The sequence below is a fragment of the Globicephala melas genome, chromosome 2 (assembly GCF_963455315.2).
Source record: "Globicephala melas chromosome 2, mGloMel1.2, whole genome shotgun sequence".
Lineage (NCBI taxonomy): Eukaryota > Metazoa > Chordata > Mammalia > Artiodactyla > Delphinidae > Globicephala > Globicephala melas.
In genome coordinates, this window is record NC_083315.2 from 103,675,640 (window position 1) to 103,701,576 (window position 25,937).

A 25,937-nucleotide genomic window follows, 5' to 3' on the forward strand; every position below is an offset into this window, starting at 1 on the left:
CAGAGGTTTAGGGAGGTGGAGTTGCTAGCCCAATGCCAAACACCAGTAAAGTGAAGATGGGACTCAACTCCAGGTCTGTCTAGCTTTGGAGTCTGGTCTTTCCTTTTCCTTAAACTGCTGCCTTGGCCCTACTGGACTGGACTTTATAACTCACAGAAGAGATTAAGTCTTCTTCCTCTGGGCAACAAAACTGATAAGCAAAGGACAGATGAAAAGCAGGCCAGTGAAAGGAATTAGGGGCTGGGGTCCCTCCCCTCTCTGCACATTGGTACCTGTCATAGGATGTGGCGGGGTACGCCTTAAAGAGATCCCAAGTTCAGGATGCCATGTCTGTAAACCAGTGTCCTCTCCACAGTACCTCCCATGGGTCACGTGTTTCCAGAAACATACTGGGGAGAGGACAGGTATTGAGAACCTAGCACTTCGCACCCATCCTAGGAGCAGGCCCAGGAGCTGACAAGAGCCACTGTTCTTCAGCAAGCTACCTTACTCAAAGAATCAGACATGCAGTTGATGCCTCCAGCTAATCATAGCCCTGGGAGGGAGTAAGGAGAAGAAGCCTTCTCTATTTCGTCTCCCAAAGCAAAGGGCCATTCTCATGTCTTCCTATATTTTAAATGAACATAAGTATTTCTCCTATTCCTGACAAAGCCTGCTCAGGGGCCGCTGGACAAACTCCTCAGTCTGACACTCAAAACCTTTTCCAGCCTGCCCTCAAGTGTATTTCTAGATTCATTTCTTTCCTCTTACACATGGGCCAGGTGCTCTCCATCTTCTGAGCCTTTGCTCATGCTGTTCCTGTCACCATCTTGGTCTCCAACCGTTGAAATTCCATCATGTCTTTAGTTTTCATCCAAAATATCACTTCCTCCTCTTACAGAAAGTCTCCCATCCACCCTTCTCCTGAACATTCATGGGGATGTATTAACTCCCCTTTAAAACTCCAGAGTCTAGAATAGCTGTACTGGTCTTAGTTATCCTTCTTTTTTTTTTCCTAGCTCATTCCCACTGGCCTGCATTCAGTGGGACACCATACTAGTTAATAAAATATTTGCTGGACAGCGTCTGAGTGAGTGGCTTGTATTCCAGGCCCATCCGCCAACGGGGTGAGGGGGTTGGAGACAGGACTGGGGCCTCAGCTCCTTTTCCATCCGACTCTCTCAACTTTAGGTCGAGTCCCGCTGGCGTTAATCGCAGCTTTCCTGTCACCATAGCGACGGGTGGGGCAAGAAAGCAAAGTCTCCCTTTGGAACTACAACTCCCATCATGCACCCGGGCCCCAGGGTGCCGACTCAGCCGGCGGCCTGAGAGCCGGGCCGCCCCCACCCCCGAGAGCGGCAGGGGTCTGGGAAGAGAAGCAGAGCGCAGGGAGATGGCCTCTCTCTCGGCCCACCGCGGAGGTTGCGGCCTCCCATAAGCTAGCAGGCTTGTCGGGCCCCGGCCTGCCGTCGGCTTCGCCACAGCGGGCCTAACATGGCCGCTTGTGCCGGGATCTCCCGGGTGTGCAGAGAACCGGGCCGAGGTCCGGGGCCAGGAACTGCTCCCGGCATTCCTCGCGGGCGTGGCGTGGGCTCCCTTCCCCCTTCTCCAGGTCCCGCGAGAGGGAGATCCTGGGGCTTTGAGGTGAGACCCGAGGCTCCGCTGGCCGTTGCTGTGGGGGGATCGGGCGGGGTCGCCACCGGCAGTGAGCCGCCGTCCTCCCGGGGTAGCATGGTGTCTAGCGGGCGCGTTGAAAGGACACTCGCTACACATGCTTTCTAGAGAGCCCTTTGGATTGAGGGCATTTTCAGCAGTGGAAGGGGTCTAACTGGAGACTTATCCCTATTGCTGAACCTTAGAACATCAGAGACAAGAAGGGGCCATCCGTCACAGAGGCAGGGAGGAAGGGCCCCCAACAGAGAGCCCTGTGACAGTGTGTGCGCTTCCTAACTTCTTCCGGGGGTAGGGGTCTTTGGGAGCTCAGCCAATGTTTGTTGATTGACTGATTGCAGGTAGCATGGCCCAGGGCCTGATTGAAGTGGAGCGAAAGTTCGTTCCCAGCCCTGGCACAGAGGAGCGGCTGCAGGAATTGGGGGGTACCCTGGAGCGCCGAGTCACTTTCCGAGACAGCTACTATGACACCCCTGAGCTGGGCCTCATGCGGGCTGACTACTGGCTCCGACAGCGAGAGGGCAGTGGATGGGAGCTCAAATGTCCCGGAGCAGCAAGTGTTTCAGGACCCCACACTAAGTACATGGAACTCACAGCTGAGCCTGCAGTTGTGGCCCAGCTCTGTGAGGTGCTGAGGGCTGAAGTCCCGGGGGCTGGAGGCGTGGCTGATGTGCTGGGCCCGCTGGGGCTGCAGGAAGTAGCTAGTTTTGTGACTAAGCGTAGTGCCTGGAAACTGGTGCCGCGCGGAGCTGATGAAGAGGAGCGGCCGCTCAGGGTGGACCTGGATACAGCTGACTTTGGCTACGCTGTGGGTGAGGTAGAGGCCCTGGTGCAAGAGGAGGCCGAAGTCCCAGCTGCCCTGGAGAAGATCCACAGCCTCAGCAGCATGCTTGGTGAGGGAGACAGGCCCTTCTGTGCTTCCCTTGCTCCTCTTCTGGGTGTACCCGCTGGGCCAGTTAGTGGGGAGGGTCTCGAGGCTATTTCTGGGGAATTACTTCAGCAATTTTCTAGAGGACCCGGTTTGCTTAGGGCTCTATCAAATCCGGTTTCCTCTTTTGCAGTAGTTGTCTAACCTGGATTGAATCCTTCCATGTGTCTCTAATCCATCCCAGTCGTTGTCTCATGTAGTTCTCATACCTCTAGTCACTGCAAGTGTCCTTCAGTTCTCTTTGTCAGTTCTCCTCTTCCATCTTTCCATCCATCCTTCCTTCCCCCAACTCCTGTCCTCTCACTTTTACAACTAAATCCTCATTTAATTTGTCCTATTGGCTTGAGTAAAAGGCGAGAACGTTGTGTCTATGTGACTGTGGGGCAAACGTTAGCAGATTAGTTTTTCCATTCCCAGGCTTAGCTCCCTTGTACACAGTTCATCCACAGGAGTATAGTGTCGTGCATGCCGTCGGGCCTTACACCCCTGGAACGCTGCTCTTGCCTCCCCAGCAAACCCACAGCGAGTTCCCTGCTATCTGCCCGGCATGCTGCCAGGCACTAACATTCAGACACTGGCTTATTGTGACTCCACAGCACACAGGCTAGAATTCCCCGTGAATCCCAGCCCATGGCTGTAGCTGCGTCTCTTCTTCCTACATCCCTTGGTTTCTCTCTCTGTGTGCATCTCTGCATGTGCTTCATTACCAAGCTAATGAGCTTTGGCCTGGCTGGATAGGCTTTAATCTTGATTGGGGGGCAGACGCAGTAATTGAAATGAGTCGCTATTGAGGCACCCTCTGTCTTCATGGTGCCTGAGTGCCTTTCACCACTTCTTGCTGGAGGAGAGGCTCATGCTTGGCTTCCCAGGCCCACTGCTGCCTCAAGTGGCCCTCTTAGGCCCCGCTTCCCTAGGCTAATCAGGGAGTGGGCTGGCAAGTTAGAGAAGCTGGTTGGACGGTGTTCGGAATCCCAGTGCTGCCTTGGAAACAACTTTGGGGTCCAGCTGCGTGGGCAGGGAGAGTCAAAGCATTTTCGGCTCTGTCTGGTTCTCTGCTCATTCTCCTTTTGCCTGTAGGTGTGCTGGCGCAGGAGACGGCACCTGCCAAGCTGATTGTGTACCTACAGCGCTTCCGGCCTCAGGACTATCAGCGCCTGCTAGAAGTGTACAGCTCCACAGAGAAGCCTTAGGGGACTGGAAGATCCAGACGTGACACTGGGCTAGGGTGTCACTTGCCCGATGGGGAAGAAAGCTCCGGGTCGAATGAGGTTCATTCCTGGGCTCACTGTGCCTCTTCCTCTCTGGCTCCCCTTCCCGCGGTGACTCCTCTCTCTCCAGCTCCGCCTGTTCCTTCCCCCTACCCTCAGCTATCCTTCCTGGAGCCCTCCCTGGCTGCCCCCTCTCCCTCATCCGTCAGATGCAATCTGTGGGCCGCCCCTCTCCCCTGGCCGCTAAGCAGCCTCCATTGATTTCCGCTCGTGTTTATAGGATTTCCACTTAGCCGTGATCAGTAGTTAAGCACAGGAAAATCCCTTGCCACCCTCCCTCCCTTGGTCGATGCCATTGATTCTGCCAGCGGCTCCTAAACCGCCTTACAGCTGAGTTAGAGATGAGGGGAGGCAGCAGGGATTTCCCTGCCCTGGGGTACGGGGAATAGCAGAAGGCTGGGGAAATGGGTGGGAGTCCCTGTTAGAAATCTAGAAATTCTGGTTTGATGTTGCCCCTGTGCCCTGCTCTGGCCCAGAGGGTAGAGTGCCTCCTGTGGAAGTTTAGGGGCACATTTGCCCCCCAGCCTGGAAAGGGGTAAAAAGAAAACCTTTCTTTGTTGAAACCAGTTCCAAAGGCTTAGGGCAAGATACCTACTTCCTGTGTAAGAAGGCTCTTCCCTGGCTGTGCTTCACACACGTTTTCTACCTCAAATATGGCTTCCCCCCTCAGGCTTTATTGGGCTTTCACTATTTGTAGGGTTGGGGGCAGCCCCCCCACCCCAGTGGCAAGTACAGGACCAGAGTGCCACCTGCTGGCTGTCCTCAGATAGCGGCTCCCCTGGGCTTGGGGACGCAGGAGGGTTTCAGGCTGTGAGTGGAGGCCGAGTTACTGCCACGTCTCCACAGGCAAGTTGTTCACCTCAAAGATTTCCTGCACCGACTGGCCAAAGTGGTTGTAGGTGAGGCGCAGCTTCAGCCGCAAGGGGGCCTAGGAATAGGAGAGCAGAGACCAGGGTAAGCGCCAGTGACTCCCCCTTCACTGGGTCTTAGCCTCGAGGGGCTCCTGGAGCTCACCTTCTTAGGATTGAGGATTCTGAGGAGCTGGGTCATCGGAAGGCCACCCTGAGCTGGAACTGTGTCCCCACTGGGAGCCTGTAGCTGCAGCTGGAAACTCTGAACACAGGAGGTTGGATGGAGCACACCGCAGGGAGCTGGCTGGGCTCAGGTAACCCCTCCACACCCAACAGTTTTCAACCCTCTTCCCATAACTCCCCACGTGCCTGTCTCTGCAAGTCACTCCCTTCTCATCTCATCCTCTCCCCCATCCACCTCCTCTACTTAGTGGCCTTTTCTCCTAGAGTACCAAGGCCACCTCTGAATCCCAGTCTTCTACAAACCTTGGGCACAGCGGCCTGGCAGATGAAGTGGGTGACATCACCCCCTGAGGTGTTGGTGGCAGTGACAGTGATCAACAGCAAAGTAGGGGTTCCAGGGGGTCGAACGAAAGAAAGATCCAGCTGTAGTCCTTCGCGCTCAAACACTCTGAGATGTGGGATGGGAGCTACAGCAGGGAGAAAGAAGTGGCTCAGCGTATGGGCTGAAGGTAACGGTTCACTCATTCAGTAAAAATTGAACGAGCACCCATTGGGTGCAGGGCCCTGCTCGAGATGCTAGTGACAGAGTGGAGAAGATGCGGCCTCTGATGGAGCTAACAGCCTAGTCGGGGGGAGAGAAACAATAAACAAGAAAGACAATCACAGACTGTAATTGGTGCTCTGAAGGAAGCAAACTATGCCAGGATAACTGGGGGGAACTAACTGAAATAGGAGAGGTAGGGGAAGGCATCTGACAGTTTAGCTGAGGCCTGAAGGTTGAGAATGAGCCAGTCATATTGATGTGCTGGGGAAAGGACATTCCATGTGAAAAGAATAGGAACGCCAAGGGCTTGAGGTGAGAGGGCCTGAGGAGCTGAGAGGGGGCCAGTGGAGCGGGTAGTGGGAAAGCATGTGAGGTGGGCAGGGAGGAAGCAGGGCCCGCAGGCCAGGGTAAGAAGTCTGGAACAAAGGGAAGATACTGGAGGGTGTCCAGGAGGAGACTGGCATGATGTAATGAAGCCTTTTACTAAGATGGGGATGTGATGGGGGTACACAGCAGGGAAGAGGGTATCAACCTGTCCTTGGCTTAGAAGGGGAAGCAGCCTGTTTCCACCGCCCCTTCTTTAAGACATCTCCCCTTTGCTGAGGCTTACCAGGGGGTGGGGGAGCACAGGGAAGGTTGAGGAGGTGTATCAAAGTGCCTCCTGGGGTGGGATCCAGAGGGGGAGGGTGCTGGGCGTCCCCAGAAGGGCCATCCAGGAGATCTAACAGATCCAAGAGCTTTGAGGCCTAGGGGAGAGGGCAGAAGTGTCAGGGCTGGGTATGGAAGCTGGACCATGCTCTTCCCCCTGGGACTCCCGGCCTCCTCACCTCGGGTTCTGTGGGGACAGGGGCTGCTTCCGAAAGCTGGGCTGTTTCTTTGCTTTCCTTTGCTTCCTCATCAACCTGAGAGCTACCTCGCTCCACAAGAGGTATCTTTTCCAGGATGGCAGCCCTGGGAGGATGGAATGCAGGTGTATCCCTCTGGGTAGACCCTGGGCTTTGCGCAAGAGGCACGTGGGAGGAGGGGTAAGAACACGGGGAGTCCTGGGCACATGGTGGGTCAGAAGTGCCCCTCTGATTTCCTAAGGTGGCACAGTCTTGCTGGCCTTCAGATGAACAAGGATGGTGGGAAGCCAACTTAGCTTCAGTGAACTGTGAGTAGGAGGCTCTGACTGGATGAGGAAGGACACAGGTGAGGATGAGACCCCTCCACCCAGAAAGGGACAGTGGGGAGCGGGCCAGGGGTTGGGTCCCACACTGCGGCAGAGTGGCGCACACACCTCATGTGGTCATACTTCCTGAAGAGGGTGTTATACTCCACCGCCCGCTGCTGCAACTCCACGTCCAGGCAGCTGCTGTAGATGGACACAACCTGGCGGATGCGGCTGGGCCGCAGGGTGGTGCGTGAGTGGGAAGGCTCGTCTGCCATGCCCTTCACCTTCAGGATGCGGCAAGAAAGGAAGAGGCCCCACAGACCACGGAGATACCCATGATTCTTGGCTCAAAAGGAAGAAGCTGGGCTTCCCTGGTGGCGCAGTGGTTGAGAGTACGCCTGCCAATGCAGGGGACGCGGGTTCGTGCCCCGGTCCGGGAGGATCCCGCATGCCGCGGAGCAGCTGGGCCCGTGGGCCATGGCCGCTGGGCCTGCGCGTCCGGAGCCTGTGCTCCGCAGCGGGAAAGGCCACAACAGTGAAAGGCCCGCATATTGCAAAAAGAAAAAAAAAAAGGAAGAAGCTAAGGACGGAGGAGTGGGGATCGGGGTGTGGGCCTGGACAGAAACTCAGAAACTGGGGGGCACAGTGAAGGGACATCTCTCAATGGAGGCACCAAGAAGAGGCTCTGTGGGAGGGGTTGGGACCCACTCTTACTTGTTGTCCCCACGGAGCCGGGTGCTGAGCTTCACGAGGGCTGTGAGGGCATATCCTCGGGTGGCCGGCAGGGACATATGGGACTGCAGCACCCTTTCCAGCAGTGCCAACACCTCCTCTTCCTCCACCTTCCAGGGGGACACAGGGAGTGACCCTGGGGCCAGCCCTGCCTCCCCTGGTATGTCCCTCCTCAGTGTATCCTCAATGCAGGACCTACCTGCAGGGGCTCAGTTTCCTCACAGCTCCCTTCCAGCAGGAGGTCCCCATATTCCCCGATGCACCAGGTTGCCACCTGCACCAGCGGTTGCTGCATGGGATGAGAAACATGATGGGCCTGTGTCTATGTCCCCTCCTCACTTCCAGACCCCATGACATCCTTTAGGCAGTGCAGAGATGGTGGAGTTTGGAGGGGTGGGGAAAGGGAGGGGCCTCAGCACAGGGAGCAGTTATGAGCAGTTTTGTTAATTCGCTCCCAGCTCTGTCCTGGCTCCTGGGCTTCCTCTGCCCTCTGGTGGCCAAGTTTCAGAACTACATGGCCTAGGATGGACCTACAGATTATCGTACTAAATTAAGCCAGACATAGAAAGACAAACATTGTATGATATCACTTGTATGTGGAGTCTAAAAAGTAATAAAAATGAATCTATATACAAAACAGAAACAGACTCACAGACATAGAAAACAAACTTATGGTTACCAAAGGGGAAGGGGGAGTGGGAAGGATAAATAAGGAGTATGGGATTAACAGATACAAACTACTATATGTAAAATAAATAAGCAAGGATTTACTGTATAGCACAGGGAACTATATTCAATATCTTGTAATAACCTATAATGGAAAGTAATCTTAAAATATGTATGTATAACTGAATCACTTTGTTGTACACCTAAAACTAACACAATATTGTAAATCAACTATATTTCAATTTAAAAAAGTATCCTAGAATAAAATTCTGAAAGTAATGCAAAAACAAAAACAAACCTACATGGCCTAACCACAAGGGGTGCAGCAAGGATGGGGAGAAGTGACGGGGGGTCCTCCCTTGAGAAAGGGGTGGGTGGTTTCTGCCTAGCCTACTAAAGTAATATGGAAAGGGGGCTATACTGGTTGGCATCTGTGAATTCACTCAGCATTCAAGGTAATAATAAAACCGGGGCACACCGGTTAAGAATCTGCATGCCAATGTAGGGGACATGGGCTCGAGCCCTGGCCCGGGAAGATCCCACATGCCGCGGAGCAACTGAGCCCGTGCGCCACAACTACTGAGCCTGCGCTCTAGAGTCCATGAACCACAACTACTGAGCCCGCATGCCACAACTACGGAAGCCTGTGTGCCCTAGAGCCCTGCTCCACAACAAGAGAAGCCACTGCAATGAGAAGCCGCACACCGCAACGAAGAGTAGCCCCCGCTCGCTGCAACTAGAGAGAAAGCCCACGCGCAGCAACAAAGACCCAACGCAGCCAAAAAAATACCTATGGGGGACTTCCCTGGCAGTCCAGTGGTTAAGATGCCATGCTTCCAATGCAGGGGGCACGGGTTCGATCCCTGGTTGGGAACTAAGATCCCACATTAAAAAAAAAAAAAAAAAAACCTAATACATGCAGAAAGAGCTTTTATCTATCTCATTTGATCAAGGCAGCTCCGGGAGATAGGCAGGGTAGAATGCGGAGTGGACCTAGCATGAAGGTAAATGAGTCATCTGTGGTTGCACAGACAGTAGGTGTCAGAGCCAGGACAGAAGTCCAGGTGTTCTAACTACAAACAGGGCTCTGTCTTTGAGTGTCTCCTCTGCTAAGTAGAGAGCTGTGACCCTGAGGGAAAAACAGTTGGGAATCAGATATATGGAGCAGGTGGCCCAGGAAGGGCTGGGCAGCCCCAGGCCTGGTGGTGGGAGCAGTACCTGGGAGATGTCCTCAGCCAGGGCGCTGTAGAGACGGCGCACAGAGTAGGCATGGAGCTCCTGGGCGCCCCCAATCAGCTGGGTCAGGTTGGCCACTGCGTCATCGCGCACATGGGTGCCTGCCTGGAGGGGTGAACGTGGCTGAGTCAGTGTGGTGAACCCTGCATGCTCCCGCCCAGCTCTCAGTCCAGCCCCCGCCTCACCGTCATCAGCACACGTAGGGTGGTGTCTATGTGCCACCGCTTGGTTGGGGCAAACCTAGGGGACATATGGCTCTTCAGTCCTGGTGCTGACGGTCCCTGGATTCCACCCTCTCTGCCTCCTGGGCACCCATCCCCTCACCTCTCTGCTGCCAGCAGGATGCCTGAGGCACAGTCGGCCTGTAGATCAGGGGGGCAGGACTCCAGAAAACCCTGCAGCTCCTGTGTCATGGCTTGCACGTTGGAGCTATTCACCAGAGCCAGGCTCAGTTCCAAGGCCCGCCTGGCAGGAGAGAGGTGTGTTTATACAAGGTAACCCAGGTCACCCTATGACATGCCTCAGGCCCCCGCTTCCCCAGGCACCTGTCTCCTTAGTCCCCTTTCTCCAGCTGCTCTGAGCTGGCCTGGGTCTTGGCCACCAGGTGCTGGGCCCTCTGCCCCGCCCTCTCGTTCCTCTGTCCTGCTCACCGGCTGAGGGACACATCAGGTTCCCGTAGACATTCCACCACGGTGGGGCGGTGCCGCTGCACAGCACTGTGATCAGACTGCACCAGCCTCAGCAAGGACGTCAGGGCTACGTACCTGGCCAGAGCAGGAGAGGCCCTGTCATGCCATGGCCGTCAGCCCTCCCCCACCCCGTCCTGCCCTGGGTATAGGAATAAGAGGCTGGTGAATCCGGAGACTCTGGAAGAAGGAGGGCAGAGGACCCAGGGCTCAGTGACACAGCCCAGCCAGACACCTGGGCCTATTACCTAATGTTCCTGTCACTGTTGAGCAGGAAGCGGCCAAGAATGTTTACAGCTAGAACCTATGGAGGCAGAGGTTGGGGACAGTCAGGGAAGGAGCAACCTGCTCATTCAGGAGTGGGGACTGCGTGGCACAGGATGACCAGGGTGGGGAGGAGAAACCAGTGAACAGGACCTTTCTGCCTGGCTGGGGCGGGTGGGAGGGGCCCCAGGGGGGAGGGGCACACGGAAGGGTACCCGCAGGCCTGCTGCAGAGCGAATGTCCATGATGGTGAGCACCGTCTCAAACAGGACCGCGTTGCCCGCATTTCGGCTGGTGTCTGTGTTCGTGGCTACCTGTGTGGATGCGAGAGAAGATGCATTCTAAGGGGCTCCGTCCTCTCCTCAGGTCTCTGAAAGGTCTCCATCATATCACCCCTCAAACAGCTAACAAGGTTCCCTGAGCTCCCGCTATGTGCCAGGGGCTACTGCACTGAGACAGACTGTGTCCCTGTCCTCAGGGAGATCCCGGTCCAGAGGGAAATGGAGACGTTATCATATGGCCACCGCATGGTGAGTGGTCGTGTGAGGGATGCGCAGGGCCAGTGGGATCACAGAGCAACACACTTAACTGGCAACCCCACCCCCACCTGGGCCAGCAAGTCATTCATGGTCTCACTGCTCTCCTCGTGGTTCCGGCCCAGAATCCGAAGCAGACGAAGTATCTGGACCTGAAATTGGGTTAAAGGTTGGGGGGGGGGTTCTTAGGGGAAGGAGTCGTGGGGCTGAGGAGAAAAGTCCAGCACTGAGGAGAGCGTTGTGAGGGGTTTGGCTGGTTCCCGAGAACCTCCCTGGCCCTTCCCCCACCTCCACTGGTCCCTTGGGCCCTGGGAAGGGTTCAGAGGTGTGTGAGGCCAAGGGATTTGAGGACAGGCTTTTTAAACATATTGTTACCAAACTGGATTTTCTGGCCTTCAGGCATCCCCCTCCCCACAATGGTCCTGGCAGAACCTGGTGCCTGCCACCCTCCCGCCCAAGACACTGACTGAGCCCAAGTGTTCTCTGGGAAGCGACCACTAGCCATGGGCTTACTAAGCTCTTTGTTCTAGGGATATAGCAGGGAAGGGTCAGCCCACCTGCAGGAAGGGGTCGCTGACTCCAGATATGCTGTGTTCTGTGGAGTATCCCGTCGTCACCAGAGTCCGGAGGATGTGCACCAGCTGGGGCACCATCTGGAGAGAGGGCAGTGCCTGGTCTGAGGATTCTTCCTAATCCTCTCAATCTTCAGCCCCATTCCAACCCTACTGCCCTTTTCTTCCTGGCCCGGGGCCCACCCCTTCGCCAGCCCACCTTTCGAAAGTGCTTGAGGGCCGCAGGGCTTCGTTCGCAGAGTTCTGTGATCAGCGTGATGGTGCCCAGCAGGATGCCTGGGTCAGGGCGGGGGAAGTGAGTGGTGGGCCGGAGTACAGGGGAGTCTACTGCGTGCGTGTGTTTGTGTGCACGTGCTACCCTTCTCCTAGGAGCTGCTGTTCCCATCCCACGTTTCCCTTCTGTCCACAGCCAGAGCTGAGGCAGGGGACGAGGAGCCCCATGGCCTTACCGTGGTGGTGTTCATGAAGCAGTTGGGCACAGGGTGGGAGGAAGATGTTGGAGAGCTCAGGGACCTTCCGGATCATATGCACTGCAGTCAGAACAGCCTGCAGAGGTCAGGGGTCTCAGAAGGGGCAGGGGTCTGCTGGGATGGACTGCCCTCCACACCTCTGCCACGTGGCAGACAGGGGACAGTTTCTGGAGGCGCAAGTGCCTAGAACCTGCCATCTCACCTTCTTGCGCACATAGGCGCTAGGCTGCAGGAGCAGTTTCTCCACCTCAGTGGCCAAGTCCCGGCACATCTCAGCAGAGCCCGTGGCACTCAGAGTGCACAGGGCCAGGCCTTGTACAGCCTGAATCCCTTGGCTCAGGTCACTGCACAGTTTTGGGAGGATGGTCAGTCAAGCCTCTGAAAAAGCCAGCCCTTCCCAGTACCTACAGCAGGCAACCCCCTGGGATTTCCCAGTTCCCCACTCTCCCATCTCCCTGATTCCAAGCGCTTCCCAGAACTCTCTCACTTCTTGATGCTGTTGGTAATGAGCAGGTGGGCATCCTGCCTCTCATCCAGTAGAAGCATGGCCCCCAGGTAGCCCACCCTCTTGTCTGTGAACCTGGGGGAGGCGATCAGTTTCAGGCACTCCATCTACAGGGAAGGGGGCAGACCAGGAAGGGGCAGGGGTGAAACCAGAGGCACTAACGTCCCTTTTCCATCTTCCTCCTTTACACCAGATTAATCTGTGAGGGCAGCATATCCCATGACCCTCCTGTCAACAAGAAGAGAGGTCTAGGAGATTCAGCTAGTGGGTAGTTGCAAGGAAACAGGAGGATGGGAAGAGAGGAGGAAGTGCCCTAAATGGCGCTGGCCAGAGAATGAAGGGTTCAGCCCAGCTGATGACCAGTTGGGGTTATACTGCGGAAGGAGGTCTGCGGTGCATACTGTGAGGGCTCAGAAGCTTTGTAGAATAGAGAAATCGGGACACAAATAGGTGGGGGGGTCCGAGACGGTGCTCCACTAGCTTCTCTCATCAAACTTAGAAGGGAGGCGTCCCTGCCCGGTACCTGTCCAAAGTGGGCGGGGTAGCCTAACAGGTGGACGTAGAGCAGTTTGGCCAGCTGGCGGTGCCTGTGCAGAGGGTCCCCATCGCGGAAGGAGGCCCGGATGTGGGCGCACTCCTTTTGGATCACCTCCCGCTCCTGGGCCTGGGTCTTGGCCTCACGAATCTCCTGGATTAGATCCTGAAGCTTCAGCAAGGACGAGGACGCCACCATCCTGGGGGGCAAAGCCCGGGAGCGGAGAGGGCTTTAACCCTCCGGCTGGAAGCGTCTGGCCTTTCTGCACAGGCTTGCCCTGTACCAAGTTCCTGAGGGCTTGGGTCCCACCGCTACCCTAAAACTGAGCCCTTTCCCCACGCGGGTCCCCAAATTCCGCCCCCTCCTCACCGCGGGAGGAGACCTCCACTACGCATGCGTCCCCGCCCCACTCCACGCCCGTTGCTACCGAGCATGCGCCGGAACCCCGCCTATTTCCCCCCCCCCCCGCCCCACCTCTTTTCCCTCCGTGTACACCTGGTTTCCCATCTCTAGGTTAGCCATTCCCTTCCTTCTAGAGCCCAGCGCTTTTTCTTCCTCCGGAACCGCCGTTCACTTCTCAGGCGGCCTCAGCTTCCCCACACCAGGACGCCAGCCCTAACGCCAGCCTCACCTGGCTTCAGTCTCAACTCCGCTCCTCTCCCCACAGCGCTTCCTGGTACTAGCCCCGTCGAGCGTTGGCACTTGGTTTGGTCCTTCCCTCTCCCCGCCCCCATCACGGGACCCCGCCCCTCCTGAGCCGACCAGCAGAGCAATCTTGAATCCTCTAGCTCAGGCCTTCCTGGTTTGGAGTTGAGGGGAAAGAACTCTTAATTATTTAGGGCCGGCGAGAGTGTAATAACAGGCCTGGGGGTCCCCAAGAGGGCTCCTTTACCCGGAGAGCCTCTGAGAGCTTGGTTTCAAGCCATCACACCCAAAGGAGAGGACAATTTCCCCCCCCTTTTTTTGAAATTTTTTATTAATATATTTTTTTTTGTTAAATTTCTTTGTATATTTTTTTTCCTGCAAGACTTGGTGTTGGTGGCACTGTTGTAGTTTAACTTCAATCCCAAATTCCATGAAATACAAATTAGAAGTAAAGGTTGAGAGGGGAGGAAGAGGGAGGCAGGCCAAGGAGTAAACAGAGTTTGACTAGAAAAAAAGAAGAGTTTGTGTGTGGTGGGCATTCCCAGGCAAGGCCATTCCTTGAGGGAGGGGGTTGGCAGGCAGCTTGCCTCTGCCTCATGCAGGGGAGGGAGGAAAGATCCTCTGGGGACCCTACAGTACCCTCTTCCTAGGGCTTCCTGCCCCCAGGGGAAAAGCTAGTACCAGGGATCAGCCACAACCTCAAACAGGGCTCTCCACCCACCTCTCGCCCGGGTTTGACTCTCACCTCTGCTGTGCCTGGAAAGTGTGTGAGAGACTGGAGTCCTTTGATCCCCTCCTTCTGTTGGTTTCCCATTTCACAAGATTCTGATATGATGGGGGAAGGGATATAACCCACTTAGGGACTACTAAACAGCTTCTGCTGCCCTGTGATTTCTTATTAGCTTGTCTGGTTTGTTCTCCAGAAATGCCTTCCCAGCCACTACTGCCAGAGTTGGGGAGTGGGGTCCTTGCTCAGGTGCCTCTAACCCTCTGCAGTAGAAATGCCTCCTTCAGGTCCCTTAGAAATTTAATCAAAGGCCACACGTGAGTCCAGACCAACCAAACAAACTTTTAGGGGGAGAGAGAAAGGTGGGAGAGGGTGGGCTTGGCCGCATTGGACATTCTCTTTCCTTTACACGTTGCTCTTGACGTGGCATGCCACCCTAGGGGGTTGGATGAGGGGCTGGCTGTTGAGGAAAGAAAGAGGGAGAAGATGCTGGGGAGCCATCCTACTTTTCCTTCCCCTCATCTCCTTCAGGGAAGGATGGAGCTCGGGAAGAACCCAGCTCAGTGCTTGGAGGTGAGGTAGGATCCTCCAACGTCAGAGATGGAGGCTGCACCCCCTCCAGCTTTATCACTAGGCCTCAGAGGGACGCCAGGCCCCTTGGGTCAGGGAGTCACAGCAGCACGGCCAGTGCCTCGCCCAGGATACAGTCTTCTCCCGTCTAGAGTATACCCCTTCTCCATTTTCTCCTTCCTTTCTGCTCAGCTTCTGGGAGACTCCTCAGGACACCAAACCCCAACCCTCATCCAAGTTCAGGTCTAAAGAAAAGGCAGGGAGGGTGTGGGGCAATGGTCTGACTTAGAATTGTGTGTCTCAGAGAAGAGAGCGACTCTGAGCGAGAAAAGCCCTTCATATGTAAACAATCTAGAGAGAGGAGAGAAGGGAGAGAGAAGAGGTGGGTGGGGAAGGGAGTGAGGAGGACGGAGACAGAGCCAGGAGGGATGAGAGAATCTGAAAGGAGAGAGGGAAAGAAAAAACAAGAGAGAAAACCAGAGGGGGACAGAAAAGAAAGGGAAGCGAGAAGAGAAAGAAAAGAGAAAAAACAACCAGGAGGAAGAAAAGAGAAAAAGGCAGGTCAGAGGAGTGAAGAGGCAGCAAACCAAAGCCAGAACTAGGCCAGGCAGGAGCCTCAGGTGAGGAGCTGGGAGAACAGGAATGCCAGGCTGAGGTCCAGGAGGGCCACGGCTCCCACCACCAACGGGTTGGCAGCTCCCTAGAGAGATGGGGGAAAATGCAGTCTCAGTGCCTGAGGACCGGGTCCAGCGACGGGTCCCACCTTCCTGCCCTGGCTGAGGTGGCAGAGCAGAAGGGTCCCAGGCACCTCTCCTCAGAGGCCAGAGCAGGGAAATCTCCAACCTTTGCTTTGGATTGCAAAACGTTCCTCTGCTCCCAGGCAGGGCCCCACCTTCCCTCTGGCTCCCTCAAGTCAGCCCATCCTCCCTTCTCCTTCCACTCCCCTCCCTGCAGCACGTGGCCCAGGCAGAAGGTGCCTGGCCTTAGTATCAGACGTTGGCAGCAGCAGCCTTTACTGCAGTGAAGCAGAGAGGGGATGAAGGGGTGAGGATGTGGTTGCTAGGAGACAGGAGAAGGCCTGGAGTCCAATCAGAGTGGAGGGTACTGGGGAAACTCCACCCCTCCCTGTTTTCTGCCTTCTTCCCTATTTCTCTTCTTCCCAGGAGAGGGAGGGAGAGTCAGGGTAGGGAGGGAACAAGCTTTTCCTTTTTTATTTCTGGGCACCAAAGAGAGAAAGTGTGGAGGTGGGGGTGGAGGTGGAGTAGGAAACCAGGAGCCGGAAATGATATGAAAGGAGAGCAGGCAAAGATGTTCTGGCTGTACTGTTAATTATTCGTAACCTTGGTGAGTTACTGTAAGTGCCTCAGTCCTCCCGTGTGTCAAATGAGGGAGTTGGACGTGAAGGTCTCTAAGGTTCCTTCCAGCTTGCAAATTCTCTATTTTTTTGAGGTGGGATATAGTCCAAGATGGGGCAGGCAAAAAGGAAGCTAAGTGCAAATCAAAGCCCCTCAGGGGATCAGAGAGAAGTCTGGAAAGGATGAGAGGCCAGGCTTTGAGGAGAAGAGGGACCAGGAAGGATGGGAGACTCAGAGGGCACAGGGCAGAGTCGGGGAGGGGAGGGTCTCTCACCGGCTGGGCGGGCCTCTCGGACGCAGCAGCCTCCTCAGCCTCTTCCATCAGGCACCCGGCTTCAGGACCCCTCGAGGACAGGCCCCTCAGGACTGGCAAGGCTGTGGGCTCCGGCTCCGAGCGCCCTGGGGTCCTCATCTGGAGCAAGGGCTCTTCATCCTCCCCTTCCTCCTCTCGAAGACTTCCGGAACTGTCGCTGCAGCCTCCGAGGAGTGGGGAGCCATCTCTGGGCTCTGGTCCCTGCAGCCCAGCCTCATCCTCTGCCTCATAGCCAGCTAGTTCTTCTGCCTGCTCACCGGGGCCCCCCCACTCCTCAGGCCAAGCTTTGGGGCTGGAGAAGGGACCTCGGTCCCCTCCAGAAGGCAGTGGGCTCCGGCAGGCAGGGGGTCGCCAGGGTTGGCGGGAGGAGGCAGGGCTGCTGGGCAGTTCAGGGGAGCCCTCTGAGGGGGTCAGTCCATTCTCGTACACCCCAGGGCTGTCCTCATCCAAGGGCTCTGTGTCAGAACCTTCTGAGTCCTGCCTGGGTCTGCGGCCTGGGGCAGGGATAGCTAAGAATCAGAGGGGATGAACTGGCCTTGGGCTGCAGAAGCTACAGCTGTATCCCCCTGCCTGGGCGCCTCCCAGGACTCTGGTACCCCCAGGTTTACAGCCTCTCATTGCCAGACCCCAACCCCCTAGTCCTATGACCCTATTTCATAAATTCCTACTTCGCTCCTCAAACAGCTGGGCCTGGTCCCCACCCCCTGTCCCCGTAGATCCTCATACCCTGGCCTTTCCCGCCCCCGTCCCCTGCAGGGATTCCCTTCCCCTTTCTCCATGCCCAGGCCCCCCAGCTCCCCAGGAAGCCACCCCCTCCCCCGGCCCTGCCCCAGGCTGCCCACGCCTCACCTGGGGCCTCCAACATGGGCTGCAGGTCCTGGGCTATCAGTTTGGCCATTCGAGCTGCCTCCACAGCCTTCTCGGCGACACTGCTGGCTGCCACTGCCTTTAGAAGGGCGTCTGCTGCCCTGTTGGGTTCCAGGGACACTGTCTTAACAGACCTACTCCAGTCCCTTGGCCCAGGTCCCCACTGCATCACACCCCCCAGATCTGAGCTCACCTCTGGACTCCTCACCCTTGCTCACACTCTGCCAGCTGCTCCCCTTCCCCGGCAGGGCAGCCGGCCTTCGGTTTCCTCCCCTAGATCTGGGCCACGCTTGCTGTCATCACACCTTCCTGCTCCTCTCTCACTCCCTCCACCATTCCATCCAGTAGTAACACTTCCCTTCCTCCAGCTGCAGGGCCAGGCCCTCCCCACTGCCCTCAACTCTGTTATTCCATCCCTGTCCTGCTCCCTCCCAGTGACAAATGAGGCCTCACTCTCTTAGCACATCTCTCTGCGGCTGCACCTGCTTGGTGCTCACAAGCTATGCCTCTTTGCTGTGTTGCTACCTCTTGTTATGAGAATTTTACATCTTGTTTTCTTCAGCCACTTCTGTTATCACATCGTTCTCCCTGCCCCCGATCACTGCCACTGCCCCCCCGCCCCATTTCCTCATTTCTGAGCTCTGGAACTGGAGTAAGGGTGGGTCTGCCCTTTCTGCTACTGTCTATTCCCTCTCCCTGCTAACATGCATGCTTTCTCACCATTGTGATTACACCTTCTAAGAGGTGAGCTCTTCATCTCCCTTCCACAACCCCCCTTCAACCCTGCTCTGCTCCTTAGTTACAGGTAACCTTGAAGCATTATCAATCCTTTCCCCTCTGGTTTTTCTCAATTCTCCATCTGATGTCAGATGTTTCCTCAATTTTCCCTTCCCTTTTACCTTCTGCTGTTAATCATAGATGCCTTGTAATTACTATTATTATTTAACATCTTTATTGGAGTATAATTGCTTTACAATGGTGCGTTAGTTTCTGCTGTATCACAAAGTGAATCAGCTATACATATACATATCCCCATATCTCCTCCCTCTTGCGTCTCCCTCCAACCCTCCCTATCCCACCCCGATGCCTTGTAATTACTAAATTAGTTCTGTAATCTTGACTGAAGGTGGGGCGTAAAGGATCAGAGGTAGAGGTAATCAGATATACTTGCCAGGGGCTTGAATGCATCAAGACCCATGACTCCCTCTGGCCCTGGGCCTGTTGTATCTGGTCTAAGAAAGCAATCTACGTATGGGGGTAGGGAGAAGGGTCATGGTGTCCCCTGTCATCTTAGGTCTACTTCCTCTCTATATACCTTGGGAGATATGGTCAGCCTCCTCCCCTCAAACCTGGTGGGTCAAGACCTTTAGAACCTGCTTGGAGGGATCTCAGATAACCCTGCTCTTCTGTCTTAGGGCTTTCAGGATCTATATGCCTAGCCCTGTCCTGAAACTGAGCTGGTCTCAGAGCTTAAGGCAGGGGATGAGGATCACAGTTTTGGGTTGCATTGAGTTCTGTTGGCAGCCAAGAAACTGCAACATTGACAAGGTCCTGTATTTTTGACTTTGGAGGGTATGGTTGATCAAATCCTAGCCAGTAGACCCAGTCAGTGCTCAGGCATCAGGCCAGGCTCAGGCTACCTGGCAGAGGCACCTACTGCTGGGGCCCTGCTGTTTCCATGGCAACCAGCAGCCAATCAGGTTTGCCAGGCCTGTTGCTGGGGAGACCAACCAGCCTCCTCCCACTGCCTGATCTTTCTGGCTACTGAGATCAGTTTTTCCTGCACATGCCCACTCTCCATCCAGCCTGAAGTGCTCCCTGGTGCTCTGCCCTCCCCCTTCCCTGGCTTAAGGCCCTGGACTCTAACCATCCAGACACTTGGATATATCTACAGATAGACATTCTCTGGTTCAGGCATCTACTCTGGATATGACCTGTTTACTCACTCACATACACACACACACACACACACACACACACCCCTTGTCACCCATTTTACAAACTCACTGAAGCATATTTGGACGTATCTTGACTTTTCATCCTCTGAAACACTCTCAAATTCAAACAAGATCCTTCAACTGTGCCCTCCCTTTTAAAGAAAAACCAATATCTAAAAATTCCTATGTGTAAATTGTATAAATCAGGGGCTTACGAACTCCTCACAAATAGATTTTTGGTTTTCTTTAGTCACAAGCCATATGCAGCTATTAAGCACTTAAAATGTGGCGAGTCTAAACTGAATGATGTACTCTAAGTGCAAAATACATATTAGATTTCAAAGACTTAAGAAAAATGGGAGGGGGGATGTAAAATCTCTCCTTAATTATTTCATATTGATTTTAGGTTGAAATGATAATATTTTGGATATATCGGGTTAAATAAAAATATATTATTTAAATTAATTTCATTTGTTTCTTTGTAATTTTTTCATACAGCTACTAGAAGATTCAAAATTATGTACTAGGCTTACATTATATTCCTACTGGACTGCACTGCTTTAGATAATGAGGTTCCTGATGCATGAAATGTAATCTGATTTGCAGAAAGAAAATTTCATTTATAGGCAAGTCTCCTCCCCTTCAACCTTTATCCGTTGGGTTAAGGGAGGCAGAAGAGACAAAGCTGAGAGGGACTATCTTTTCAGGTGGATAGATCAGCTGTACAAACTAGACCTTCCCAAGGCCTAAGGCTGAAATGATAGCAGACTGTGGGCTGGCTTGGATGTGGTTACTAATGTACGCTCCCTGTCTCTCTGCTGGGGGCTGCTGCTCCCAGCAGCAGAGTCCTGGAGGCCGGATCAGCTACAAGAAGAGGAAGACTAGCGACATGTCTGAGTTCCAAGAGGTTTCCTGGGCCGGCACAAGGCAGCGCTCATTGCTACTCCCACACACAACGACACACATCCCCACAAAAGACACTGAGACACGCTTACAGTCTAACAGGGCTTTCCTCAAATACCCAGCCACCCACAGTTACACCCACGTCCACCTGTAGCCTCAGATATAAACACCTCAAATACCCAGGGCTACAAATGCCTGGCCCTAGGCCTGCTCTTCCCCACCGGGCCCTAGGCCTTGTGTCTTGGTCCTCCCTCCTTTAGGCATCGCCCCCTTCCTTATCCCCAGGGTACCTTCTCCCTTTAACCCCGCTACGGCCTCTGCACCGGGTGCCCACCTGGCAGCGGCGATCTCCTGGCGCTGGCGGGCAGCGCTCACGGCTCGACGGGCGCCCTCGACGGCCCTGTCCACCTTCTCCTTGACTTTGCCCCGCCGAAGGGCCAGAGGAAGAAGGCTGCGCACGCGCCCCCCGTGCACCAGCCGGTTGCGCTTGTACTTGCCCTCCTCGCGGGAGCCGTCGGGGCGGGTGGTGCGCCCGTAGCCGTGCCGCCGGTTGCCCAGCCACTCGCCCTCGTAGCGCAGCCCGTTGGAGCGCTGGCTCACGCCGTAGCCGCTGCGCCGGTCGGCGCGCCATTCGCCCGCATACACCTCAGTGGCCGAGCCCTCGATGAGGGCGGGCGGCGCCGGGGCCGGGGGCCCGCTGGCCTCGGAGCCTGGGGGTCCCGTGCTGCCCACCTCGCTGCTCACCTCGCTGCGCAGGGAGCCCCTCTTGCTGCCCAAGGAGCTTCGGCGCCCGCCCGCCCGAAGCCCGCTGAGCAGCAGCGAGCGGCGGAAGAACCCGCCGGCCGCGGGGGTGCGCTTTCGGCAGGCCGCGCTGTCAGCATCCCCAGGCCCGGCCAGCACGAAGCCTCCCCGGGAGCCGGAGGCCGGGCTGCCTCCTTCGTCGCCGGTCAGGGGCAGGGGCGGGGGCGGCGTCGGGGGATCGCTGTGGCCCGAGTCCAGGGAGGTGCGGCGGGGCGAGCGCAGCAGCGCCGCCTGATGGTAGGGCACACTCTGGCGCACCCCGTAGCCGTGGCGCTTCCCAGCCTGCCACTGGCCCTGGTAGGTGCCTGCGCGGGGCGGGTAGGAGGGAGAGAAAGAGTCAGGACCCGCCGCTCCTTGCCACCCCCAGCCCCATGCGCCCCTGGAAGCCTAAGAGTCGGGTGGGAGCAACTGGCGTGGAGGTCGGGGAAGGGCACTAGGAGCCGGGGACAGGCCAGGTGGGGTCGGAAGGTGTGGAAGAGCAGAGGGAAGACAGGCAGGGAGTGGGAGATCCGTGGATTAGGGCCGTGCAGGTAGACAGGGGAAAGGGGGAGGGACAGACAGGCTGGGGTGTGTGAAGGACAGACAGTCCAGAGGGTGTGAGGGACAGGTTGACGGGGGTGTATAGATGGCATATGACAAGCAAAGAGAATTGTCAAGGGCTGACTGAGGAAATGTGAGGGGACAGGCAGAGCAGAGGTGTTAGGGACAGGCAGGTGGAGAGGGGAGGTGTGTGGGACAGGCAGACAGGGTGTGTGTGAGGGTTAGGTAGATGCGGGGTGTGAGGCTCAGGCAGACAGGGAAGGGGTGAGGGCAGGCAGATTGGGGAGAGGGAAAATCAGGCAGGGGACAGACAAATAAGGAAGGCGTGTGTGATGATGGGAGGAGAGGGCAGAAAGATGGGCGCAGGGGCGCATATTGATAGGGGAGGCGTGTAGGATAACAGCGGGGCACCGGGGGTTGTATGGCTGGGGAAGGCATACGCGGGGCAGGCCAGCGGGGAGGCGCACGCGGACGAGCAGACAGACAGTAGTGGGCAGGGCCCCGCACCTCCGTCGGAGTAGGTCTCGGTGCCGTAGCCGTCCTGGAAGCCGTCCTTCCAGAGCCCGGCGTAGCGCAGGCCGGACACGCTCTCCCACACACCGCTGCGCCCCTTCAGCCCGCCCAGCCACTCGCCGCGGTACGTCCAGCGGCTCTTGCGCTCCACGCCCAGCCCTTCGCGCTTGCCCTGCTGCCAGTGGCCCTGGTAGCTGTGTCCGCCGGGCCCCGTGAAGACGCCCAGTGACTCGAAGCCCTGCGCCCAGCAGCCGCTGTACTCGCCCTGGGCGCCGGGCCCCGTGCACACGCCGTAGCCATGTGCCCGCCCCGCCTCCCAGCCCCCCACGTAGCAGCCCCCGTCGTCAAAGTCGAACTTGCCCCCGGGGGACATGCATGTAGTTGGCGCGGCCTCAGCCCCCCGGTGGCTCAGCGCATCCTGGGGCTGGAGAAGCCGGCTGGGGGCCTGGGAGCCGGGCGAGGCCTGGGGGCGGGGGCAGTTAGACCGGGGCCAGGCAGGGGGCGCCCAGCGCGGGCAGGCAGGGCCGGACCCTCATCCTGAGTGGCTGCGGAGAAAGAGGGGGGAAGTGGCGAGCGAGGCCCCTCCTCTTTGCCCGTCGCTCCCTGGCCCAGTGGCTCCGGAGCCTCAGCACCGCCCCCCAACCCCCCACCCTTCAGCAGCATCTTCCAGCAGCTCCCAAGCTTTGGAGGCACGGGGCTCCCCCATCCTCCGTTCTTGTAGAGGGCCCCTCCCAGGGCTTGGGGTCCTAACCCCAAGCAGGAGTGCCACTTCTCCAACCTGGAACCCCAAAGCATCGAGTGAGGATGACAGTTGCGGGGGGGGGGGTGTCCTGGGAGGGGGCTGGGCAGAATCGTAAGCCACCCGCTTCCCTGGCTGCTGTCAGGACCCCTCTACCCCGGTTCTTTGGCTTCCCTGGCAAAGGTCGGGGGTGTGGGTGGGTTGAAAACATAGGGGGGAGATCGGAGCAAGGTGGGCAGAGGATATGGTGGGGGAAAGGATGGGGGAGGCTCTGCAGGGGAAAGGCGAGGGTGCGGATGGGCAGACGGGCAGAAGGGAGGGGGCAGGTTACTCACCATGTGGACTGGGGCTCAGGCTGCCTCCCAGGCACAGCATCCATGGCAGGACACCTCCACTCCCACCTCGCCCAGGCAAGACAAGCCCCCTCCCCTTCCGGAGAGACTGCTCCAACCCGGAGAGCCCAGGTGGGGGAGCCGCAGGAGAGAGTCCCCTCTCTCCCCAGCCGGAGGAGCAGGCAGTGGGGGGCGCGCGAGGTGGTGGCAGGGGTAGGGGGAGATGAGAATAGTGTAGGGGAAAAAAATCTGCCTTGGATGGAGGTCAGGAAGAGGAGCTGGGAGCTGGATGGGAAGAGAGAGGGGGCTATCAAGAGGGGGTGTTTTTATTATTTTCTTCTTCTTATGGTTGGGAGAGGAAAAAAAAAATCAAAATTCTGATTCCATCCCAGCGCAAATCAATGTTTGCTCCATCCCAGCATCACGGGGGAGGCTGGGCCAGGCAGATTTAAAGGGGCAGGGAGAAGAGAGGAGAGGAGAGGGTGGGGAGAGGAGAAGACGAGGAAGAAGAGACAGTGGCGGTGACAGCGTTGGGGGGCGGGGATGCCTGGGCAGAAAAGGATGGGTGCCTGCTCAACCTGCGATGAGGGAGGAGGCAAGTAGAGAGGAGGATGAGAGGCACAGAGACCCCCAGGGTGGAAAGAAACCCTGGGATGCTGGCAGGGAGTGGGGTGAGGCTGAGGGGAGGGGAGAGGAGCCAGGGGGAGGAGACTGAGCTGAAGATGGGGAGGCTGGGGGAGGTCGAAGCCAGCGGGGGGAGGAGAGATGCTGGCGAGGCCGGGAGAGGGCGAGAGGAATACAAAGAAAGAGGTGCAGGGGTGAGAGCTAAGGCAGGGGGAGATACTGTTGGAGAGGGAGAAAGGGAGGGAGACCCATTCTGGGGCTGGTGAGGGATGGCAAGGAGAAGAGAGGCAGGGGAGGAGGAGAAGGAGGGAGAAGAAATAGATATGGAGACTGAGAGAGCAAAATAAGGGTTGTGAGGGAGGGAGAAAGCTCTGCACAGGGAAGGCGGGCTTGGGCAGAGACATCTATCTAGCCAGGAAGAGCCCAAGCAGGGGCTGGAGGGCCGGAAGTGGTGTTTCCGGGGCCCTGGGGAGAAGGATGAACCTGCCAGCTGCTTGGACTGAAGCCAGGAAGCCTTTGGGCCTGGACGCCTGTGTCCACCAAGTCCACTGTCCTCCCTAAGAAACTGCTGCAGGGGACCAGGAGGCTCCCCACTTGTGCTTTCTGAGCAAGCTTGAAATGGGACCCTTCCAGGAAGCCCGGACCCACAGTGCTTTTCCAGGCTGCACCACCTTCTGCCCCCCACCAGCGCTTTCTCCCTGGGTTCTCCCTCTGACAGAGGTGGGCAGACATGAGGGGGTGTATTGGGTTTGAATGGGGAACAGGGGGTCATGTTTGGCAGCGCCATCAAGATGCTGGGGCTTTGGAGTCGTCTCTTTTGCAAACCTAGAGGCAAAGACACATCTGGGGAGGGCCTTATCGTGGCAAGGCCCTCTTCAGCCTTCCACCGCTCCCTGACCATTCACCCGAGGGGCAGCACATCCTGGGCCTTCCCGTTTACAGACAGAAGTAGGCACATACTGTCTTCCCTCCCCTCAGCTTACTTAGATGCTGCATCTACCCTGCCCCTAAGCATTTAGGAAGGAGGACACCATCCAATTACAACAGGGTAGGTAGTCAAATGCACTCAGGTCCTTTTCTTTCTTTCTTCCTTCCTTTCCTTCTTTTCTTTCTCTCTCTCTCTCTCTCTCTCTCCCCCTCTTCATTTCTTTGTTTCTTTTTCTCTCTCTCTTTATTTCTTTCTTTTTTGGCCGCTGGCAGGATCTCAGTTCCCAGACCAGGGATTGAACCCAGGGCCCCAGCAGTGAGAGTGCCGAGTCCTAACCACTGGACTGCCAAGGAATTCTCTGAAGTGTGTTTATTTTCATACCAGGTCTGGTCCACCCCATCATTTTACTGGAAGAGAACTGAGGCCCAGGAGGGGAGATCACTCACCCGAGGTCACACAGTAGAGGTGGCAGAGCTAGGATTAGAACAGACTTCAGACCTTTTGAACCCTGTAATTCTTCCCAGAATTCCTTGTACTTGGGAACCTCTCTTAAACTCAGGAGATCTATTTTTGATTATGGTGGTAAAATAAAGAGCATGAGGTTTGGAATAAACAGGAATTTCCCTTGCACTTTGTTTTTCTAAAGGTGGATATGAGGTTTGAGAAACATGTAAATTTTAAGCCTTTAGGGCTGGGACCACATCTTCTAAGGATGTGGTCGCAGCACATGGAACATGTCCTAGCGTGGAACAGGGCAACTGTGGGTCTACTTGGGACAAGGGTGGTGGTGGAGAGGTTCTTCCTTCCTCCTTCCCTTCCTTCCTTCCTTTCTCCATTCATCAAACATTTATATAGTTTACTGTGTACCAGGCACATTGCCCTGGGCTACAGATCTAGCGGTGAACACTGCAGTGCCTGCTCTCACGGAGCTCACTGTCTAGTAGAGAAGACAGACAACTAACAAGCAACGCTAGAGTAGTTTGTGTTACGACAGGGGTAGAAATAGAGAATAGGGTGGAACCTAACTTCGGCTGGCTCCCTAGGGAAAGAGGCATTGAAGAGGAATCCAGAAGGAGTACTGGGGCAGGCCCAGCTGCATCGCATCACTCACCCCTAGATATTCAGGCCTTTCTTCTCCACACAGTGCCTTGTACTATTCAGACCCTAAGATTCCCCTTTTCTCCAAAAAGACAAAGTGGGGGTGGGGGGGGCTGTGAGGAAACGAGAAAAGAAAAACAAAGCTATGGACCTGAGGAGATGTGTGCCCTGTTCTTTAGGGAAGAAGGATGGCAGAGTAAGTGGAGGGTGGGGAGCGATGCTTGTTGGTAGGGTGGGTCGGTACTGAATTCTAAGCTGCAAATCAA

At 56.3% G+C, this 25,937-nt stretch overlaps 3 protein-coding genes across 14 annotated transcripts; 1 reads left to right on the forward strand and 2 right to left on the reverse strand.

Moving 5' to 3' along the window:
• The first annotated feature begins 1,262 nt into the window (after positions 1-1,262).
• On the forward strand, positions 1,263-7,156 carry THTPA (thiamine triphosphatase). Of its 3 annotated transcripts, none has more exons than XR_009563076.2 (4): positions 1,263-1,623; positions 1,992-2,543; positions 3,656-5,389; positions 6,511-7,156. XR_009563076.2 is itself a non-coding variant. In XM_030854601.3 (3 exons), the coding sequence occupies exons 2-3, from the start codon at positions 1,997-1,999 to the stop codon at positions 3,766-3,768; spliced, it is 660 nt and encodes a 219-aa protein (XP_030710461.1). In that variant the 5' UTR covers positions 1,263-1,623; positions 1,992-1,996; the 3' UTR covers positions 3,769-7,156. The 3 variants fall into 3 exon arrangements, 1 of the variants encoding a protein (XP_030710461.1); XR_009563075.2 differs by having other exon boundaries at positions 3,656-5,011; positions 5,145-7,156; XM_030854601.3 differs by having other exon boundaries at positions 3,656-7,156.
• On the reverse strand, positions 3,641-14,868 carry AP1G2 (adaptor related protein complex 1 subunit gamma 2). 9 transcript variants are annotated; one of them, XM_060294637.2, is made up of 22 exons: positions 13,254-14,868; positions 12,768-12,978; positions 12,227-12,351; positions 11,942-12,083; positions 11,719-11,815; positions 11,469-11,545; positions 11,255-11,350; positions 10,769-10,849; positions 10,377-10,475; positions 10,146-10,201; positions 9,862-9,975; positions 9,536-9,676; positions 9,397-9,451; positions 9,194-9,316; positions 7,509-7,598; positions 7,292-7,419; positions 6,704-6,808; positions 6,252-6,375; positions 6,035-6,170; positions 5,184-5,347; positions 4,861-4,959; positions 3,643-4,774 (listed from the first exon to the last, which is right to left on the reverse strand). In XM_060294637.2, the coding sequence occupies exons 2-22, from the start codon at positions 12,975-12,977 to the stop codon at positions 4,673-4,675; spliced, it is 2,364 nt and encodes a 787-aa protein (XP_060150620.1). In that variant the 5' UTR covers position 12,978; positions 13,254-14,868; the 3' UTR covers positions 3,643-4,672. The 9 variants fall into 9 exon arrangements, with proteins under 9 accessions (XP_069901051.1, XP_069901049.1, XP_069901050.1 ...); XM_070044948.1 differs by lacking the exon at positions 10,769-10,849 and having other exon boundaries at positions 3,642-4,774; XM_070044949.1 differs by lacking the exons at positions 12,227-12,351; positions 13,254-14,868 and having other exon boundaries at positions 3,642-4,774; positions 12,768-12,895.
• A 143-nt stretch (positions 14,869-15,011) lies between these two features.
• JPH4 (junctophilin 4) lies at positions 15,012-23,727 on the reverse strand. 2 transcript variants are annotated; one of them, XM_030854600.2, is made up of 6 exons: positions 23,025-23,712; positions 21,945-22,495; positions 20,431-21,202; positions 17,239-17,357; positions 16,351-16,883; positions 15,012-15,421 (listed from the first exon to the last, which is right to left on the reverse strand). In XM_030854600.2, exons 2-6 carry the CDS (start codon positions 22,321-22,323, stop codon positions 15,338-15,340), a joined length of 1,887 nt encoding a protein of 628 aa, XP_030710460.1. In that variant the 5' UTR covers positions 22,324-22,495; positions 23,025-23,712; the 3' UTR covers positions 15,012-15,337. The 2 variants fall into 2 exon arrangements, with proteins under 2 accessions (XP_030710460.1, XP_060150615.1); XM_060294632.1 differs by lacking the exon at positions 15,012-15,421 and having other exon boundaries at positions 16,031-16,883; positions 23,025-23,727.
• Positions 23,728-25,937: the final 2,210 nt, after the last annotated feature.

What these genes read in the sequence shown, in the direction of transcription:
- JPH4 (XM_060294632.1), bottom strand. Translation starts at nt 22,323, where the DNA reads ATGTCCCCCGGGGGCAAGTTCGACTTTGACGACGGGGGCTGCTACGTG. An exon ending in CGAGACCTACTCCGACGGAG is followed by an intron (nt 21,203 to 21,944) that starts GTGCGGGGCCCT and finishes CGCCCCGCGCAG; the next exon opens with GCACCTACCAGGGCCAGTGG. An exon ending in CAGGAGATCGCCGCTGCCAG is followed by an intron (nt 17,358 to 20,430) that starts GTGGGCACCCGG and finishes GGAACCCAACAG; the next exon opens with GGCAGCAGACGCCCTTCTAA.
- THTPA (XM_030854601.3), top strand. Translation starts at nt 1,997, where the DNA reads ATGGCCCAGGGCCTGATTGAAGTGGAGCGAAAGTTCGTTCCCAGCCCT. An exon ending in CAGCCTCAGCAGCATGCTTG is followed by an intron (nt 2,544 to 3,655) that starts GTGAGGGAGACA and finishes TTTTGCCTGTAG; the next exon opens with GTGTGCTGGCGCAGGAGACG.
- AP1G2 (XM_060294637.2), bottom strand. Translation starts at nt 12,977, where the DNA reads ATGGTGGCGTCCTCGTCCTTGCTGAAGCTTCAGGATCTAATCCAGGAG. An exon ending in ATTACCAACAGCATCAAGAA is followed by an intron (nt 12,084 to 12,226) that starts GTGAGAGAGTTC and finishes AAAACTGTGCAG; the next exon opens with TGACCTGAGCCAAGGGATTC. An exon ending in ATCCTGCTGGCAGCAGAGAG is followed by an intron (nt 9,452 to 9,535) that starts GTGAGGGGATGG and finishes TATGTCCCCTAG; the next exon opens with GTTTGCCCCAACCAAGCGGT.